We start from the raw sequence: 19911 nt of genomic DNA, 5'->3' as shown, positions 1-19911 counted from the left end.
TGATTGGGTAATCAGACAGAGCCAGCTGCTGAAGTGTCCAATCTTTATGGCTGTGAAAGGGGCAAGATTTCTTGTGTTTTCATTATATTTTCCTGTAAGAAGTATTGTGTTCCAAGTTGTTAAGAATGAACCACATGATTTATTTATTTATTTATTTAGGACAGTGCATGTTAATGAACATAAATGTAAAAAAATTACATGAATGTAAACATACCAGATTATAGCCAAGGGCTAATTTCACTCCATTATGAGAGTGATCTACCAAACTCTGCAGTTTATTTTAGCCACCGATCTTGGTCTTTACCAGTTTTGCTTCCTTCTTGCAAACAGAGACATTAGCAATAGCCTCACACACCAATGTGAAATGCTTAAGTTACTTTGTGCAACTGGAAAAGCAAATAAATATTTATGAATAATTTGAAATACTTTTGAAAACCTCAAGGTCAGATGTCATGTTTTCTGGAAATTTTGTGAATGTGATAACTCAAGAAGGAAGTCATCGAGGATTTTCAAATTACTAGGAGGCTGAGGGATTGCAGTGGCGGTCACCAGTGTTTTTTTGTTTTTGTGTTCACATGCAGACTACGTAAGGGTTAAACCACTCACCAGAGACAGACTTTTTTCTTATCAGACAAGCAAGTGTGTTATATTCTTTCCTAAATGGTTATCTATTGGGTGTGTGTTGTGACCTTCACTTGAGCTTGCCAGTAGAACTGAGTCATGATCTTGTCCTTTGTGTCAGAGTCTAATTATTGCTTCATAGCCTTTTTTTTATTTTAAATTCATTATATATAAAATTAAACATGCTAAGGCTCTTTTTGAAATTATTATTTTGATGGTTATGGCGTATAACTGATGAAAGCCAGAAATCCAGTTTGTCAGAGTATATCTTTAAATCAATCAAAAAAAGGTTTACTATATAGAAATAATTATGAAGGTGTGGTCAGTTATATTCTCAGTGATTGGTTGTCACAATTTACTGCATCAGTAGAAAGTAGCATGGATGTGATCAGCTTGTGGCACTGCTCAAATGTTACCAAAGCCTTGGTTGCTTTTATAGCAGCCTTGAATTTACCTGTATTGTTGGGTCCGACATTTCTCCTCTTCCTCTTGACAGCAGCTCAAAGATTTCCTGTGGGGCTCAGCCAAGGACTGGTTGGTTGGTCAATCAAGCTCATAAACATCATAGACAACAAACTATTTGATATTAATGTCGGTGTGTTGGGCTAGTTCTAATTCCTGCTGGAAAAGGGAATTGCCATCCCAATAAGTTTTATTATATCCTGACAGGCAAGTGTCTTCTTAAATGGTAATAGCAATTTATTACCAATTAATTACCAAAGTAAGAGCCAAGCAATCATCTTGTATCAACAGTGGTTATAACTGAGTTATATGGTAGTCAAATTCATAAACTGGGTAACAATGTGGGTGAGGATATTTAATACTATTATTGTCAACAAAGTGTTTTGTTTAAGCAAATTGTCAGAGACTCATAGTGAAGATCATTTTTAGCATGTTGACTCTTTCTGTTTGTGGTTGCAAATGCAAGTGCACTATTTGGCCCTAATACCAGCACTGTCACCTTGCTGTTTTGTTTTCAATACCACTATCTTAATATTTGGGGCCTGCTACATTTCATTTTATGTGGAATGCTGAAGCTACAAATAGATTAATGAAAAGAAAAAAAAAACACATTTTCAGGAAACAAGTTTTGCTTCAGCCAAGTCACAGATGAACTTGATGAGTGTATTTGATGGAAACATAGCTGTTGTCCTGTTGACTTGCTAGTATTTTTAACTTGCCCAAGGCCATTTGGCCAGAGGTTATGATAAACCCTGCAAAAGATGTCTAATGGGCATCTAATGAGTTTTGCTGATGTAAACAATATAAATGCAGAACATTAGCTTTCATGTGAAAATAACTCCCTAATATATAGGAACTTAGAAAAAACAATTTATAAGGAAGCTTATGCATAAGTTCAATAAGGGTGATCTGTACACACATCTGTCTGCTTCCCAGGTGTTCGGAAGTTTTACATTTTGTGTGTATAATTTTTTACAGTTTTTAGCAGTTAACAAACATCGAAACCTGCAGGTGTAATGTTGGAAAGTCCCTGAGGATTTAAACTTGTCTTGCTAGAATGTTGGAAAACCTGATTTAGTGGGATTACCCGTAAGTCGTAGTATACAGTATAATATTGTACGGTATGCATAGAAACAGGAAGTCTATATTGCATTTAAGATGTAATCAATCGTTAGCTGTGTTGTTTCCCTGAAATGATGCAGACAGAAATGTTACAAAAATCCTTGTTTAGTCTTTATTTGAATGAGTTTAATATTTACTTAACATTAACTCCTTCCTAAATCTCCCAAACATTTTCTTGCTTGATCTATCTCACTTTCAAAAAGGACATTCCTCTGCACAACATCTGATGTCTTGTTACCCCTTCGTCTTCACTCTTTTGCAGGAGAAAGCAAAGACTCAATCATAAAAGGTCAATATTATGAAAAGTAATGTCATTCAAAACAATAGCTTTGCTGTCTATTGACCGTACGTGGAGACTTTTTAAATGAGAATAAGAAAGAAAAGTATTTCTTTGTGCCCCCCTTTCCCTGTTAATGCCCTACCTGGTCCCCTGGCAAAGCTTTGCTAGAGCCGCCCCTGCATAGTTACCAGCTTTCAGCTAAATAGAAAAGGATCCTGGTGTTATTTGTCTCTCAGAAACAGTTCATAACTTCCCTTCAACTCATTCATGTCACCTCAAAGGTAAACCTGTTTTTCCATCACCTGTTCAGCTCTGATCATTCAGTAAGGACATCTCCTGGTTTCATCTTCATGTTTCCCTCTCATCACATATCCAAATCAATATCATGACCAGCAGCTTTTACAGCTGTGGCTCCAGAAAACATCAGCTGATACTAGAAAGTAATATTAAATAAGTTCTAACAACAGCTGACCAAGCTTAAACGTGCTGCTGTTGTTTAGCAAGGCATCTGCTGGTTTCCTGTTTCTTGCGCAAAGTGGGAGATAAACAAAACAAGAGAGACAGGACTTGTGACAGAAAAGCCGATCAGCTGATCATTGATCAGTTTCATGATTGAAGTAGCAACAGAAGAGGGAGGGGGAGAGAATGAGAGAAGAAGAGGCAGCTGTGCAGCGTAAAGACACAGAATAACTCCAGCTTTGTGTCTTTTTCCATTCTAGCTGAAGCACGGGACAAACTGTTCCTTTTCACCTCAATACAAAATGCGTAATAACTTCTCTGAATACGGGACGATTCCGTTTTTTACGGACAGTTGGCAACTCTACTAACTAACTTTATGAATAAAGTTCAACATCAGTAACATCATAGCACCCACCCAGCTGTAGAAACTCCATCATGCTAGCTAGTACGCAGTACGAGTTATTGTAACTGACTGTAAAAAGTCAGCATAACGAAAATAAACTACACCTAAACTTGGTTCATATCTGACCCAGATAGACTGCAGGTCATAACTTCTTACCTGAAGTTCAGTTCACCTGACACTTGGACAGGTGGCCGCCTCGGGTCTCTCCTCCTCCTGCCTCCCCTTTCTTTCATCCATTTGCTGGCCTCTGTGGAAGCTCCGCCACAACCACCACCAAACAACTGAGTTATTTTTACACATTGGCCAGCATCTGGCCAATCCACCACCTTTCATTGTTTATACCGTTACCAAAAAAATAAAACATCGGCCCATAAAAACGAAAAATCACCATCAGCCCATATACGGTCGGTACGAGGTAAATTTCTTTCCTCTGAAAGATGGACTTGCACTTTGGGATCTTTTAAACATCATTAGGCGCGTTGCTGCGCGCTGCCTGTCCTGTCTGTGAGTGCAGAACAAGCGCTCACAAAGCAGCAGTTTGGGGATGACGTCACACACATGGGTCCTCTGTCAGAATATAGGTCTTTGGAGCGTGATGTCACGGGGGTGGGCGTGGAAAGGATTTTGGCCTGATGCGCCATTTTCTGGGTCCAACCAAAGTGCAAGCGAAAAAGGAGCGAAGGCACACACAACAGCCATGGTTCGTTCTTGCTGTACGGTCCGCTGCAATGTTCGATCGCACGACCGGCAAGAGAATAAGCTTAAAAAGGGTTTGTCTTTTCATTCTTTCCCCACCTGGAAGCAACATGAGGGAGCTCATGTATCGGATGTTACCAAACGAAGGCGTCTAGCCTGGATAGCAGCTGTGAGACGAGCTGATATCCAGTTCTCTTCCATCTCCAAATATCTTTTGGTGTGCTCCAGACATTTTTAGTACAGTAAATGCAAATTATTTACATGGCAGTGCACTTCAGGCATAAATCTAGATAAAACATTATGGGTCATTCCCACAACCCACAGCTTTACTGTGTTCCAGCAAAGTATCCAATAGTGGTGCCAACTCCTCCACAGTAGTAGGTGGGATTTTTCTTTTTTGAGGACGGCTCCTTTTACCTTTCAGTACGGATGGTCTGTTTATGTTTTGATTGAGAGCCTTTTTTGGGGGGCAGCTGAAGAGGAGAAGTCTATCTTATGGCCAACCTCTGGCTGTATCTTGGTCATATTGCCAGGCAAAACCCAGTATGCAGGTTCATCTGTAACAGTCCTTGTGCCACGATCAACACTGTTGCTTCTACATTAAACAGAAGAGCAGTGACATGGCTGCAGGTCTCTGCGACTCCGGCCTTACAGGTGCAGTGGGCGGCTTCAACCTTTCCTGTGATGCTCACAGTGACCCATGGCTGCAATGCTGGGCTGGTTCATTCAGTCTTTGAGAGTGCAGTACCTGAAACACACACAGACAAGCATAAAGGGACAATTATGAATCACTTAATATGATAAGGAGATTCTGCAATGTATAAAATTAAAATAAAATGTATTTTTAGTGACACAGGATACAAACGTGGAAGCAAGATGTATAATTAGAATTATTTATAATAAATATGAATAAATTTCTTTAACCATAGAGAATGACTAAATCCTTCAGGACAATGTCACATCAATGCACTGAACTCACTATGTTATCCCTCTTACAGAGCCTCCACATGTTCTCACTGTAATTTCCCCCTCATGAATGAATTTATGCTGCACTAATTTGAATGTTCGGAGGGAAATCAAACGCATTTTACTCGCAGTACTTGAGCTGACTTACCTTTGTTTGATTGACGACTTGTACGCGCTGACTCCACAGACAAGGTACGAAAATACAGGGTGGGCCATTTATATGGATACACTGTAATAACATGGGAATGGTTGGTGATATTAAAGTCCTGTTTGTGGCACATTAGTATATGTGAGGGGGCAAACTCCTCAAGATGGGTGGTGACCGTGGTGGCCATTTAGAAGTCGGCCATCTTGGATACAACTTTTGTTTTTTCAATAGGAAGAGGGCCATGTGACACATCAAACTTATTGGTAATGTCACAAGAAAAACAATGGTGTGCTTGGTTTCAACATAACTTTATTCTTACGGTGTATCCATATAAATGGCCCACCCTGTATATCAGGCTACGTCAATAGCAGTTGGTCTTCAGGGTTTCTACTCCACGGCCGTATTTCATACAGGTCCACATTTCCAATGCACGCAATTTTCTGCAAGTGCCGCCGCTTCGCCTCTGGACGCAATCGGTCTCTATACCGTCCGTTTTCTTTTCAGCTGCTTTTAAGCATGTTTCTTGTTGTCGTCGTTCCAACACAGTGTGTTTGTTTTGATTTGTGGACCCGGAAAATGGCGCCGCGCTCCCACAACACATTGCGGCGTGACGTCAACTCCAAAGCCCTATAGGAAAACCTGGACATTTTTATCAATCTCGAAAATCCCCCCAGACGCCCCAGACAGACCGTGAAAAGAGGACATGTCTGGGGAAAGGAAGACGGTTGGTCGCCCTAGTTATTATCCTTTTCTGCATTGCATTTTGTTTTCTCTGCCTAGTCTGTGCAGTTTTTATAATTACTCTGCCGGAACAGTCAGAAATGTTCTTTTGTTTTTCTTTTTGCCTTTGCCAGTAACTGGGATTACAGTGTAATGTAGTCAAACTTGCTCTTAGTGTTAACACACACACCCAAAGTACCGACAACACATTCTAGAAAAATACCAAGACTAAATATTCCAGTAGAAATACTGTCAACATCCTGCTTCTAAGGTGTAAACTTGGCAATCAAAACTAGGACTGCAGTAAAAATCTTATCCAGCAGTTCTTATGCCTTTAAAAACCACATACTGTATTGTACATCTCAAGGAAAGACACTCAATTAACTAAAGAATACAAAATAGGGTTAACTGAGTATACATAATACACATGAAAGAGACAAACACTAAGATATAGACAAAAGTTACCAGATAATTGTTAGTGTATAGAGAACTAAAAGCAGTTCAGCCAGCTAAGTACAAATGTGCAGTGAAAGCCAGGCATCAGAACAACTGATATGACTCCGCACCAGACCAGCATAAAATGTATGCAAATAGGAAGGTTCCAAATGAGAACCTTATGAGAGACTTACTCAAATAAAAGGCAGTGATGAGTACTAAAATAATGGCCAATAATAAAGGGCAGAGGGCAGAATGGTAGACAAGATCCAAATGTTTACATATGGAGGCTTTACACTTTTATTTTAATTTATTTCACACACCTGAAATACACAGACCTAGGTGCGAGGCTTATGATGGATTCATAATTTATTTAGTTTTAAGATTTCAGATGAATCCGTGTGATCACACTTTCTGCATTTCAACTTTTTGTGTATGACTGATAAAACAAGGTCCAAGTGTGTATTAAGCTTCATTGTAAATGTAATCAAAATATCTCAAAATATAGACTTAAAATGTTCACTGTTACACATCTCTGAATTCAGACACCACAAAATATAACGGCAGTGCATTATTCCTAAGCTGTAACAAAAACAATAAACAGATGAAAAAAAGAAATTCACACTGTTAAGCAACCAGTTATATTTGCAAATACTTGTGTTTGTACCAATGATTGCAGAAAAGTTCTTTTCTACAATCATTGGTTTATACAGTGAATAATAATTTGGTTTATTGTAGATATCGGAAATTGCATATTGTTTGTAAGCTCAAAGAATGAAAGAAAGTAGTCTTTTTGACAGGTTTTTTTTTATTTTAACACAAATTTTATAAGTAAGATAGAAAAATAAAAGATAAAAGCTACTAAGTGTCATTGCTCAGAGAGAATACTAAAAGCACTAGTTTCACTGATCAGACTTTTTCTGAAAGTGACTTTAGGTTTTGCTGATATTTTATGTAAATGACACAGATTGAACTTTTAAAAAAAAATTTGACAGGTTGTTTAACCATAGTTTGTTTAAAGACAACTCAAACCCAGAGCAGTGTTTATTGCAAGTACTAATGATACAATTTAATCAGTAGTCCTTGCAGCACTACTCATGACAAGATTTTGAAATGTATGAAAGTGTGAAACTGAAAGAATGGGCTTGGCATTGTGATTGCACCTTAAGACTTTCAACATTCTCTTTGCTTAGAAAATGATGAACAAAACAAGTCCAGCTAGTTATGTCACACTTTGAAAAAGCAAGAATTTCTTGCTTCACTTACAAATAACCAAAGGCACAAGTCTTCAGTTACTTATTTGGACTCCAGCTGGTAAGGAGTCTGTTGCCTAGTTAGCCTACCATTCAGGGTGCGGTTAATACTGACTAAAAGAATACTGCTGCACAGTTAGACTCCCAAGAGGTAAGAGAAATTTTTATTTTTTTTTATTTTTTAAATTCCGATATTAACACAAGTAAATATTTAAAATTATAATTAATAAGGAATTAATTTACACCACCAACATCTAATTTCTTGTCAAGGTGTCATCATTCTGCACTGACAGCTCTGTATAACAAATACGAGAAAATGTTTTTGTACTTTTGCGTGTGTTTAATCCTTGTTTAAACAAAAACATATTTAACAAACACACATTTATATTTATTAAAGACTTAAATGATCATAATATGATCAAACCAATAATATACAAAACATTTAGACATTGCATGATATTATTATTAATAAATCAGATTAAGTCATTTTTTATGTTCTAGAGTAGCAGACAGCGTCTTAAATAATAAAGTACGTGGTCAAAGGAGCTTGCAAAGAAAAGCGTCTGGACTTCTTTAAGTTGCTTGAAGACGTTTCACCTCTCATCCGAGAAGCTTCTTCAGTTCTAAGGTCAAATGGTGGAGAGTCCCAGAAGGATGCCAATGTTCACATAAGCTTTGAGAAGTCTATTAATAAGCTGTAGATTCATACATTCTTAATTAAATTGGGAGTTTTCATCATCACATTTCTAAATTTGGATTACTGTTTTCTGAAAGTTTCTCACAATGTTAGTTTTTCCTGTTCACATTCAGGTATTTTTCTCAAATTAATCAAATGCATTTTTGAATGCCATTGTTCATTTCACATTAGACTGTTAAATAACAAGAAAATGCCGGCCAACAATGAATTGGTTCACTTTTAAAGCCAAAAAAGTTGTATGCTGAATGTGTAATTGAGTGGTTCTTTGTATTTTGAATAATAGATTGCCCTGCTTAGCTTGTCAAGGTGTGGCCACTCTGCACTGACAGCTGAATGTACAGTGAATATGAAAAAAAAGTTCTTGTACCTTTGCTCTTTGGAATTTCAAAGAATTCCAAGTAAAGAAAAAAGCTCAACTTAACAAATACATACTGATATTTATTAAATACTTAAATGGCTTCTAATTGCAAACAGTCTGATAGACTAGAAAGATGGAATTACATGATTATAAATTCATGATATATATAGTTTTAATGTCAGAAAATGACAAATAGTAAGAATTTTGATCACAGAACACACGAGAGAAGATTCATATTTTGTTATTATTTATTCAATTTCATTATACATGCTGTCACACCATATGCCTGAGACCACAGTTCTTAATTTGATTATTTCTTAGTAATATATAAGTATAAATATTTCAGATGAAAAGAAAAAGTATTTCTCAAACATGTCCTCTGTAATTTTAGTTTATTCATATTGTAGCAGTTTTGTAACTCTTTTCCACACCTGTTATGAGTGAATGAAAACTACTGCCAAACGGAGACATAGAATAGAAAACTGAACCAGAGTCAACAAGTAAAAAGTCATTTTGTTTTGTTCATACATTTTTGTAAGTGCAAATTTTACTTCTTTGGGAAAATTTAAACAACACAAAACAAACAAACAAACAAACAAAAAACTACAAATATATTTATGGAGGGTTGTGTTTTACAGGAACCAGGCAGAGGGAGGATGGAACCTCTTACATTCCTCCTCCTATTAGCAGGTATTTCTTGGGTTGTATCTTTCTGTCATTTCACTCTCTTGATACTTGTGGTTTCATGTGTTTGCACGTATGTGTGTGTGTGAGAGATTTTGAGACAGTGCAAATAGAGCGATGATGCTAATAGCAATTTATATTTAAAATATATGAAAGTATAGACTGAATTTGTATAATTTTGCTTTTTGCCTAAATTCAGATAAGAATAATAATCCAATTAATATTCTACAGGACTAGTGGGAGCAGCATCTACTGACAATTCAACAACAGGTAACAAAAACAGAAGCTGAAGGAGCCTAGAGCTGAATGGGCTAAAAGATTTCCCCACCCCTCACTCCCATTCCTCTGTTCGACATCCCTCCACCCCCCACCACAATTTGACGTAACTAAAGAAACTTTAGTGTAATGAAACTAATGTACATGCTTTTAAGACAGTGTTCTTTTTAATGCACAACTATGTCAGCATTTTACTGTATTCAATGAGTAAAATACTGAACAGCTGAGGTGGAGGAACATGTGGGCATGGGGGACTCCCATTCTATTAACCCAAACCCACTAACACTTCTATTTTCAGTTAGCACAAGCCCATCAGACATCAACATAACATCAGTACCAAGCAATGCAACCTCAAACGAAATCCTACCACCACTAAACTCATCTTTATAATCATCAAACACCACAAGCTCATCTACAGTTAATCATGCTTTTACTGCCTTATAACTTCTTTTTCATTTAACCTCACCACCAATCAACCCAGTCTCAATGGGAAATGCAACCTCACCAATGCCTTTTCTTTTTACAATAATTACCTTTTATTTAACACAGTCGCATCTCTGGTAAACATTACATCAGTACCAAGCAGTGCAACCTCACCACCAGAAGGTACAACTCCACCAACAGTTTTTGGAACCTCAGCACCAATAAACTCAAACATAACCTCATTACAACCCACCACAACATCATCTTCAGGTAATCTAATACAAATCGTGCGCATTCAATATATGAATGACAGTTAATTTATTATGTTCCATAATCCACTAAAAAGATTTTAAGTAGTGGACTTTAGAACAAAATCAAAATGAAAATGAACTGCAGTATATATTCCTTTGTCTAAAATGCTTTTATTCGTGTCTAAATTATGCCTCTGTATTCAGTGTCATTATTTTATTTTAAGCAAAGATCATGATGAGCAGATATTGTAAACACCGGAGTAATAAAAGTTGCTGTCCCTCAACAGAAAACATCACATCAGCACCACCCTCACCAACAGCAACAGTCAACACGAACATGGCCTCATTACCAGTTAACCCAACTTCATCGGGTAACGTGACGTCAGCAACACCCTCACAGACAACACCAGGCATCATGACCTCTCCGCCACTCAATGCAACTTCACCAAAAAACGTGACATCAGCACCACCCTTACCACCGTCTCTCAATGCAACCTCACCTCAAGTCAACATGACCACAATTCCACATACTTCACCGGGTATAGTGACATCAGCACCACCCACAAAACTAGTCAGCATGACCTCAGTGCATCTAAATGCAACCCTACCAGGTAACATCACCTCAGCACCACTCTCACCAACAACACCAGTCAGCATTACTTTATCACCACTCAACACAATTTAACAACAGATCAACTGTCCTCAATACCACTTAACCCAGTCTCGTCAAGATGACCTCTATGCGACTTAGCACTACCTCAATAACAATAAACACAACCTTGCCTGTGAACATGTTGTCAACATTAAACCATAGAACAAGTTGATATGACCTTAACATTACTTTACCCATCCACAGAACCAGTCAACATGACCGCAGCGTCACTCAGTACACCCAGCATGACCTCACCAACAGTCAAGCCATTATCTCCAGACCTAACTTCGCAAGGAACATCCATACTTTCAAATGTCACCTTTTTTAGCACTACAACTAAAGCTGCAGCTCCAACCACAACTACAACTGCCGCGCCAGCACAAGCACCTAAAATCAATTTAGGATTTAAGCTGCAGCAAAACTTTTCACCAGAACTTGCAAACAAAAGCTCACCAGCCTTTAAACAGTTAGAATCAAAAGTGACTGAACAGGTGAGTTCTTGGAACTTTTTTTAACCTTCCCAAAAAGTCTACTTATCTAAACGTTTTTGTTCTTTTGATCTGAATGTACTTAAACAATAGATATATAAAAATATGAATAAATACAATTCTAGCTGGTTACTCCAAATAACTAAGAATTTTATGATGAGCAAGGGAACGTATACATGAAACATAAAATGTATGAAATCTTTGTGATATGACTTATATGAACTTGATTTTAAAATATTTGAAATTTCATTTTTTATGATATGTATTTATATATCTTTCAAAACAATTTATTCCTAGCTCAACAACGTCTATAGTATAAAATTTGGATCTAGCTTTAATCGAACTGTCATCAATAGTTTCAGGTAAGAAACACAGCTTAAGATTACTTTCTAAAACTAAACATTTATTAGCTACTAACCATTTAATGATCAAGGAACTGACCTCACAGACCATTGTGAGGTAAGTTGACTAGTTTCAGTTGTTGTGCAAAGGTACTGTTTATATGGCTGCAGAAACCTGCAATCAACTGAGACTGAAGAATTCACTTGGAACAGTGACAAAACATTTCTCCCAATGAAAACTTATGTCCAGATGAAAAGATTCAACTTTTTTACTATACTGGATGATTGAGCATGCATCCAGACAACTAACCATTTACTTTTTATTTTTAACAATAGATTTAATAAGTTCATTATTGCCTTCTTGATGTAAGGCTAATCAGTGATAAAGAATTGACAAATAAAATGAAAGCATAGAAAATCACTACATTTTTCCTTTACAGTCAAGGATCCATTGTGGTTGATGCTGAGCTGATATTCAATAATGTCAGCACATTACCAAATATCAGCTCTGCAGTTGCAACTTTGACAGAAGCTGTTGCAAGCCCAACTTTTAACCTCTCAGTTAACACGTCATCTATTTCAGCAAAAGGTCGGTCCTCATGTAATTTGTTGTTTCATCCTTCCTGATCATTTATTGTCATAAATTGTGATTTTGGATGTCGATATCAAATATATGATAACTAGGAAATAGTCACAAGACTGTGCAATAACTTATTTAATATTGTGATTTCCAGCTGTGACAATAGCACCAACAGAACAAATCACAACATCATCTTCAACAATGAATCCAAGTACCACACCAGGTATTACCATGAAATAACTATGAATTTTTACATGTGATTATCACAAGCATGTAACACCATCATACAGCCTCACTCTTATAACCATTTTATCCAGCCTCACCACCACTCAACATCACCTCTGTGCTAACAACATTTAATGTGATATTGATTCCACTGAACTCAACTAGAGATGGCACGATACCACTTTTTTATGTCCAATACCGATACCGATATCATAAATTTGGATACCTGCTGATACCGATAGGAATCCAATATAGTTTATTTTTTAATCAATAAAACAGTTTTTTTAATATCTTGCTGCATTTTGTATAGGTTCATACTCATGTTTTAAAAACAAAACACTAAAGCTATTCTGTTATACCTGTATGTAAAAAACACACTGCACACAAAATATTTCATGGTTCAGCAATACTGAGCTAATAAACTTAAACCTACACCATCCTCCCTATTCTGGTATTTTAAAGAGTACTTAGCAGAAATATTAAACAACCTAACTGATAGGGTTGCAAACTCCCAGTAAAAAAAAAATAAAAATAGGGAACTACCCCCCATCCTCTGGCTCGTGATGCATAATCGACGTAATCAACCTTAATTTAATGCACATGTAAAAAAAAAATGCACAGAAATCAATTATTTTTCTACAATAATTAAATAGATTCAGCATCTTTTTTCAACAGAATTGCAGACTGCACAGATGGAAAAGGTACTATAGCTTACTAGGGTATGTATTAGACTTAATAGTTACTATATACAGTAATGACTTCTATACATTTTACCTCTGATTAAAACTTTGGTTGTAAGATTCAGATAATTGTTTATTAAAAGCTAGACATTTTAAATGAGAATAAAAAAGAAACATATTCTTTGGGCCCCCCTTTTCCCTGTTAATGCCCTATCGGCCCCCTTGGCTAAACTTTGCTAGATCCGCCCCTGCACAGTTACCAGCCGTCAACTACGTAGAAAAGGATCCTGGTGTAGAAAGTAATCTTAAATAAATTCTAAGAACAGCTTATCAAGCTTAAATGTGCTGCTGTTGTTCAGCCGCTGGTTTCCTCTTTCTGGTGCAAAGTTGGCGATAAATAAACAAGAGAAACGGGACTCGCAACAGAAAAGCCGATCAGCTGATCATTGATCAGTTTCATGATTGAAGTAGTAACAGGAGAGGGAGGGAGAGAGAAGAGGCAGTCGCTCCATATATCGGTTGTTAAGCTTAACGTGGGAATGCTTTACAAACATCCAGAGATGAACTTACACACTTGCTTTACTTCTCTCTGGGATCACTTTCTCGGAGATGAAATGCCGGTTTGGTAGCGAGGATCCAAATGCTGACCGCCAGCAAGTCTTGCACGCCACAGCCGCTCTATCACGTGACGCATACTGCTCCGACACGCTAAGGTTATGAGCTGAGTTACGCCATGTTGCAAGTTTTGTGAAGTGCTTTTGTGATATTTAATGGATCGGATTACATTTTTTATTTCTCTCCGATATCCGATCCAGTAATTTAGGTCAGTATCGGACCGATACCGTAATATCGGATCGGTCCATCTCTAAACTCAACCTCAGCCACACCAGATAACATGCCCTCAGCACCATCCAAATCAATAGCACCAGTCAGCACAAGCCCATTGGCACTCAGTACAACCTCACTACAAGTCAACATGACTTGAACAGCAGTTAACCCAGTTACACCAATTAAGGTGACCATAGTACCATTAGCACCAATGGCACCATTCAGCATGACCTTACCAGTAGCCTCTACAACCTCACCACAAGTCAACACACCTTTAACACCACTTAACCTGACCACACCAAATCACCTCACTATAATGCTCACCAACAGCACCAGTCAGCATGCTCTCACCCCACTCAGCACAACTTCACTACAGGTAAACATGACTTCAACACCACTTATCCCAAACTCATTTGCAGTCAGCATAAACTCATCAACACTCAGTCTAACCACACAAGTGAAGAGGAGCCTCACCTTTAACCTCTATCACCAGGAAAATCAGTGTCTGTTAAATCAATCCATGACTATGAGGAAACGTGTTTTCTTTAATAAAATACAGTATGTACCAGTTTATACTAAAAGTGAATGTCCTATCTGTGGCATGTTCATGAAATTCTTTAATTCTCCATTTGTAAAAATAATATATTGTAACTGACATTTGTTCCAACTATATCTATTGCCTCAGCTACTGCCAATGGCACAAATGCTTCCTCAAATGCAGCGACAACTTTGGGCTCTAATACAACTGCAGCCACAACAGTGGGTTCCAATACAACTGCAGCTACAACTGTGTCTCCAAATACAACAACCACTTCCACTACAGTGACAACATTACCCACAACAACTACCAGCACTGCATCAACAGATCCTCCTACTGCAAGTCAAGGAGCCCTTGGTCTGATATTCAGTCTCAGCCAAACTTTTACAGCAGACCTCGCAAACCCAAGTTCATCAGCTTTTCAGGCTTTAGCTCAAAAAGTGACCAATGAGGTAAGACGGCAACAGTGCTGATATTCTGTTGGCCTACATAAAACTCACTGTAAATTGGCAATGGTTAAAATACTGAAATGCCTCTTTCCCTGGTCTTCTTCTTCTTCTTCTTTACATTCATTTATTCATATTTAGTTTGGTTATTAAATCTTCTAAGTCCTGTTTAGTTTTGTAAATCCATTTGATTTGCAAGATGATATTTATGAAAGCCTCAGATTCATACAGGCAATGGCATGTGCATCTGCTGTAAAAGTATAAAACTACATTTTATCTTTCAGGTAAATGCTGCATGTAAACGTGTCTATGGATCATCCTTCCTTCGTTCCTTTGTTAAATCATTCCGGTAAGGCCAAAATTTGATAATGTAGTTTTTCCAGATATTTACTAGTCACTTCCTGCCATAAAAGTATTTCTTTCTCTCTTTACCAATAAAGGTCAGGATCAGTGGTTACCGATATGACTCTTGTATTCCAAGACAAAGCCTCAGTTCCTACAGTAAACAATTTAACCTCAGAACTCGCTGCAAATATTAACTCTTCTTCCCTGAACATTATACCAGGCAGTCTTAATGCAAGTAAGTATTTAACCAAACGTATTTAATTCTTTATCTAAAATAAATTAGTAATTCTTTATTGATAAATCACTGGTACAGTTACAGTTTCCACTTTCTTTGCTTCCGCAGCTGTGCTCAATATTACAACAACTCCAACCACTGCTTCTAACATTACTACAGCTGCAACAACTGCAGCTACAGCAGTGGTTTCCAATACAACTGCAGCTACAGCAGTGGTTTCCAATACAACTGCAGCTACAACTGTGTCTCCAAATACAACAACCACTTCCACTACAGTGACAACATTACCCACAACAACTACCAGCACTGCATCAACAGATCCTCCTACTGCAAGTCAAGGAGCCCTTGGTCTGATATTCAGTCTCAGCCAAACTTTTACAGCAGACCTCGCAAACCCAAGTTCATCAGCTTTTCAGGCTTTAGCTCAAAAAGTGACCAATGAGGTAAGACGGCAACAGTGCTGATATTCTGTTGGCCTACATAAAACTCACTGAAAATTGGCAATGGTTAAAATACTGAAATGCCTCTTTCCCTGGTCTTCTTCTTCTTCTTCTTTACATTCATTTATTCATATTTAGTTTGGTTATTAAATCTTCTAAGTCCTGTTTAGTTTTGTAAATCCATTTGATTTGCAAGATGATATTTATGAAAGCCTCAGATTCATACAGGCAATGGCATGTGCATCTGCTGTAAAAGTATAAAACTACATTTTATCTTTCAGGTAAATGCTGCATGTAAACGTGTCTATAGATCATCCTTCCTTCGTTCCTTTGTTAAATCATTCCGGTAAGGCCAAAATTTGATAATGTAGTTTTTCCAGATATTTACTAGTCACTTCCTGCCATAAAAGTATTTCTTTCTCTCTTTACCAATAAAGGTCAGGATCAGTGGTTACCGATATGACTCTTGTATTCCAAGACAAAGCCTCAGTTCCTACAGTAAACAATTTAACCACAGAACTCGCTGCAAATATTAACTCTTCTTCCCTGAACATTATACCAGGCAGTCTTAATGCAAGTAAGTATTTAACCAAACTTATTTAATTCTTTATCTAAAATAAATTAGTAATTCTTTATTGATAAATCACCGGTACAGTTACAGTTTCCACTTTCTTTGCTTCCACAGCTGAGCTCAATATTACAACAACCCCAACCACTGCTTCTAACATTACTACAGCTGCAACAACTGCAGCTACAGCAGTGGTTTCCAATACAACTGCAGCTACAGCAGTGGTTTCCAATACAACTGCAGCTACAACTGTGTCTCCAAATACAACAACCACTTCCACTACAGTGACAACATTACCCACAACAACTACCAGCACTGCATCAACAGATCCTCCTACTGCAAGTCAAGGAGCCCTTGGTCTGATATTCAGTCTCAGCCAAACTTTTACAGCAGACCTCGCAAACTCAAGTTCATCAGCTTTTCAGGCTTTAGCTCAAAAAGTGACCAATGAGGTAAGACACCAATACTATGTGCTAACAAACAAACCTAAATGTCGGCTAGCATAATAATGTAAAATGTATATATTCTTGGAACTATATATGATTTAAGAGACTTTCATTTCTTCCTTTAACCTTCATTAAACACTTGTAAACACTTCACAATAATGTTCTCTTTCAGATAAACAGACTGGTTAAAAATGTCTTTGGATCATTCCTACGCTCCAGGGTTAACAGCTTTAAGTAAGGCTAAATTTCTGTCCATGACTTATGTTTTTCTTAGATATCTGTCCTTCAACTGCTTTTAAGAAGTATTGCTTCTGTCTTTGTCATTCTAGGAATGGATCAGTAGTTGTCAACATGACTCTTGTGTTCCAAAATCAAAGCTTGGTTCCATCACTAACTAATGCAACTACAGCGCTGACACAAGCACTCCAAAATACCACACTGGGCATCATAGAAGGCAGTATAAGTAAGTTTCTGGCCACATATTCTGCAGTTTGAATTTATTAATGTAAACTACCCTATATAATGTTGTATAATTGTGCTGTCAGTGTTACACATAAAAGCAAGATGAGAACTCAAGTTTATAAGTCCAGAGAATTTTATGGAGGTACCTTTTTTTTTTTTTCAATATTCCAGGAGTGTCATCATCAACCAGTCTTCAGTCTACAATTGGCATATGGGCGCTAACACTGTTGACTGTGGCACAAATCATGATCAACATGTAGGCACCACTCAAGTTCACTCCAGTGACTTCACCAAATGTTTTTACTGTGCTATAAAACTGGGTGTGCCGACCAAAGGAAAAACAAAAGATATAAGAAGCTAGCATTATGAAATTTACCAAGATGAAGTAATTTGGTGCTCAGATGTGTGCTGAGTGTAAAAGATTAATATATATATCTTATAGTATTTTCCAGACACAAATTTATGGTGCAAAATATCTAATACTTTTTGGCAACGTATTGGCAGTTACTTGTGAGTAACACATTAGCTTGTTAGTGCACTTGTTTTCGTTGCTATTGTGGCATTAAAAAAAACTATAAAAAACATACATATTAATTTACAATATGCATTGCAAGATGCGAATTAATATCCAAACATATTATTGAGTTAAATGGTGAAAGAGAAGATGTGCATATTTAATGATGTGAGTTGAACTGAAATGATCTTGATGCAGCAGACAAGTGATTGATTCTGTCATAATCATACAGTATCAGGTGAATAGTTTGGAAGGTGGACTTTAAATGAGAAACAGCATACTAGTCTAGCAAAATATTTACATACTACTGTCTTAATAAAAATAAGTTGTTTTTCTTCTTTTCATTGATTAATTAGTGCATTGATTAAAAGATCTGTATGCCTCTATAATGAAATTAATAAAACCATTATTTATTCAACCAAGTACTAGAATCTTAGGCTTAATATGCTTCTTGTGATTTGTAAATGCCATCTCTTTTACTCTGCATTTTTTCCTTTTAATATCAGAAGAAGGAAAAACTACTGCAAATAATAATTATTAGTGGTGTGGTGAATGTGATTTGTAGATTTGTGAACTTTATATTTATCAAAATAAAGATTATGACAATTACCAGGTTTGTGTACTACAAAACAATTAATGCGTTAAGGAGCTATTTTGAGATTAAAGTCAGAGTGTTCTGTGTCAAGCAAGAGCCTAAATCACCATGTGAACTTTAAACACGTGAACATTGATATAGCACAAGGTTCAGTTGGCTCTGCATAAAAATAGGTGGTCGAAATTGTCTTCAAGAAGCTACTTTTATGTAGTAATGTTGTCACTGTAGTGGAAGTAGTGTGAAGTATATTTCACAACCTGTACTTTTTTACTTTTACTTGAGTAAAGGAGTTGAATCAGTACTTCAACTTTTATTGCAGCATTCTTTAACACTGGTATCTGTACTTCTACTAAAGTACAAACTGTCTCTACTTTTGACACCTCAATGAACAGGTATGAAATCTTTAACTGGGGCTTAGGTTTTGTCAAGCCAACTAACACAAACAAAGGGTTGCTGTATTGAACTTCTTTATCAAAGATGTGTCATCTTATTACTAGACCTATTATTTTCAGAGCCGATATCCAAGGATAGTAGATTATAGATCAAACTGGGATTGTTAAGACTGGCTGTTAGCCATAGTCATGAATGTATCCCTAGCTACTACCAGAATCCAGGAAAAAACAACAGGAGCTACCAAGAAACAAGTACAAATGTGTTTCCCTTGCAAACTACTGTTTACAAACTACTCTACTACAGGTAGAGGACCACAGGCTTTGATGTACTTTCAAATGAAGGAGCAAAGTAGCAGACAACAATCCATTTACACAATATTGTTTTTTAATTCTCTGTGTATCACACCTGCAGCTCAACCTCAATGGATATACCTGCTCTCACTCTACTGTAATGTAGCATTTATTTTATTGTTCTAAATGTCCAAATAAATTCAATAGTTGTAAATGGGCTCTTCTTGTGGAAGTGTAACTCTCAGACTCTGCTTGTGTTTAGGATGGAGACTTCATGTTGATCACACTAATGGTCACTCATTAGCTGTATCCATGATTTCCAAAGCAAACTTGAACTCTTATAGGTCTGATGGTGAGAGAGGTAGAAGTACATGAAAAGCTGTGAAATCTCTGGTTTATTAGGGAATATATATCTTTTCTAGTGCTTATTTTCTGTGTATTTTGTTTTATGTATTTTATAATAAAGGCCTGTATAAAGGAAGGCCAGCTTTGACTCACAAACCAATTGCTCAGCCAGACTGGAACTGTGCAGGACAGGAAGTCTTGTGCAGAGCTGCAGAGGCAGTATATTAAGAACAGAAAACACATGTA

At 37.1% G+C, this 19911-nt stretch overlaps 1 protein-coding gene across 2 annotated transcripts; it reads left to right on the top strand.

The window, feature by feature from the left end:
* The first annotated feature begins 7586 nt into the window (after positions 1 to 7586).
* On the top strand, positions 7587 to 19534 carry LOC146668056 (uncharacterized). Of its 2 annotated transcripts, XM_085409845.1 has the most exons (20): positions 7588 to 7716; positions 9259 to 9310; positions 9536 to 9574; positions 10130 to 10273; positions 10542 to 10865; positions 11111 to 11397; positions 11692 to 11756; positions 12176 to 12324; positions 12470 to 12538; positions 14734 to 15038; positions 15317 to 15381; positions 15473 to 15612; positions 15721 to 15821; positions 15852 to 16055; positions 16334 to 16398; positions 16490 to 16629; positions 16738 to 17072; positions 17239 to 17300; positions 17396 to 17529; positions 17700 to 19534. In XM_085409845.1, the coding sequence occupies exons 2-20, from the start codon at positions 9277 to 9279 to the stop codon at positions 17786 to 17788; spliced, it is 2751 nt and encodes a 916-aa protein (XP_085265971.1). In that variant the 5' UTR covers positions 7588 to 7716; positions 9259 to 9276; the 3' UTR covers positions 17789 to 19534. The 2 variants fall into 2 exon arrangements, with proteins under 2 accessions (XP_085265970.1, XP_085265971.1); XM_085409844.1 differs by having other exon boundaries at positions 7587 to 7716; positions 15721 to 16055.
* Positions 19535 to 19911: the final 377 nt, after the last annotated feature.

Source organism: Rhamphochromis longiceps, linkage group LG6 (genome assembly GCF_057381845.1).
Source record: "Rhamphochromis longiceps isolate RC_006_pf linkage group LG6, R_longiceps_female_GT1.1, whole genome shotgun sequence".
NCBI lineage: Eukaryota > Metazoa > Chordata > Actinopteri > Cichliformes > Cichlidae > Rhamphochromis > Rhamphochromis longiceps.
Note: the sequence above shows the minus strand (reverse complement) of the source record. Positions and strands in the feature narration are given on the sequence as shown.

Excerpts from the sequence above, each read along its gene's own strand:
- LOC146668056 (XM_085409844.1), top strand. The coding sequence starts at position 9,277 with ATGGAACCTCTTACATTCCTCCTCCTATTAGCAG. Across the intron at positions 9,311-9,535 it reads ATTCCTCCTCCTATTAGCAG|GACTAGTGGGAGCAGCATCT; the intron begins GTATTTCTTGGG and ends AATATTCTACAG. Across the intron at positions 12,539-14,733 it reads GAATCCAAGTACCACACCAG|CTACTGCCAATGGCACAAAT; the intron begins GTATTACCATGA and ends CTATTGCCTCAG.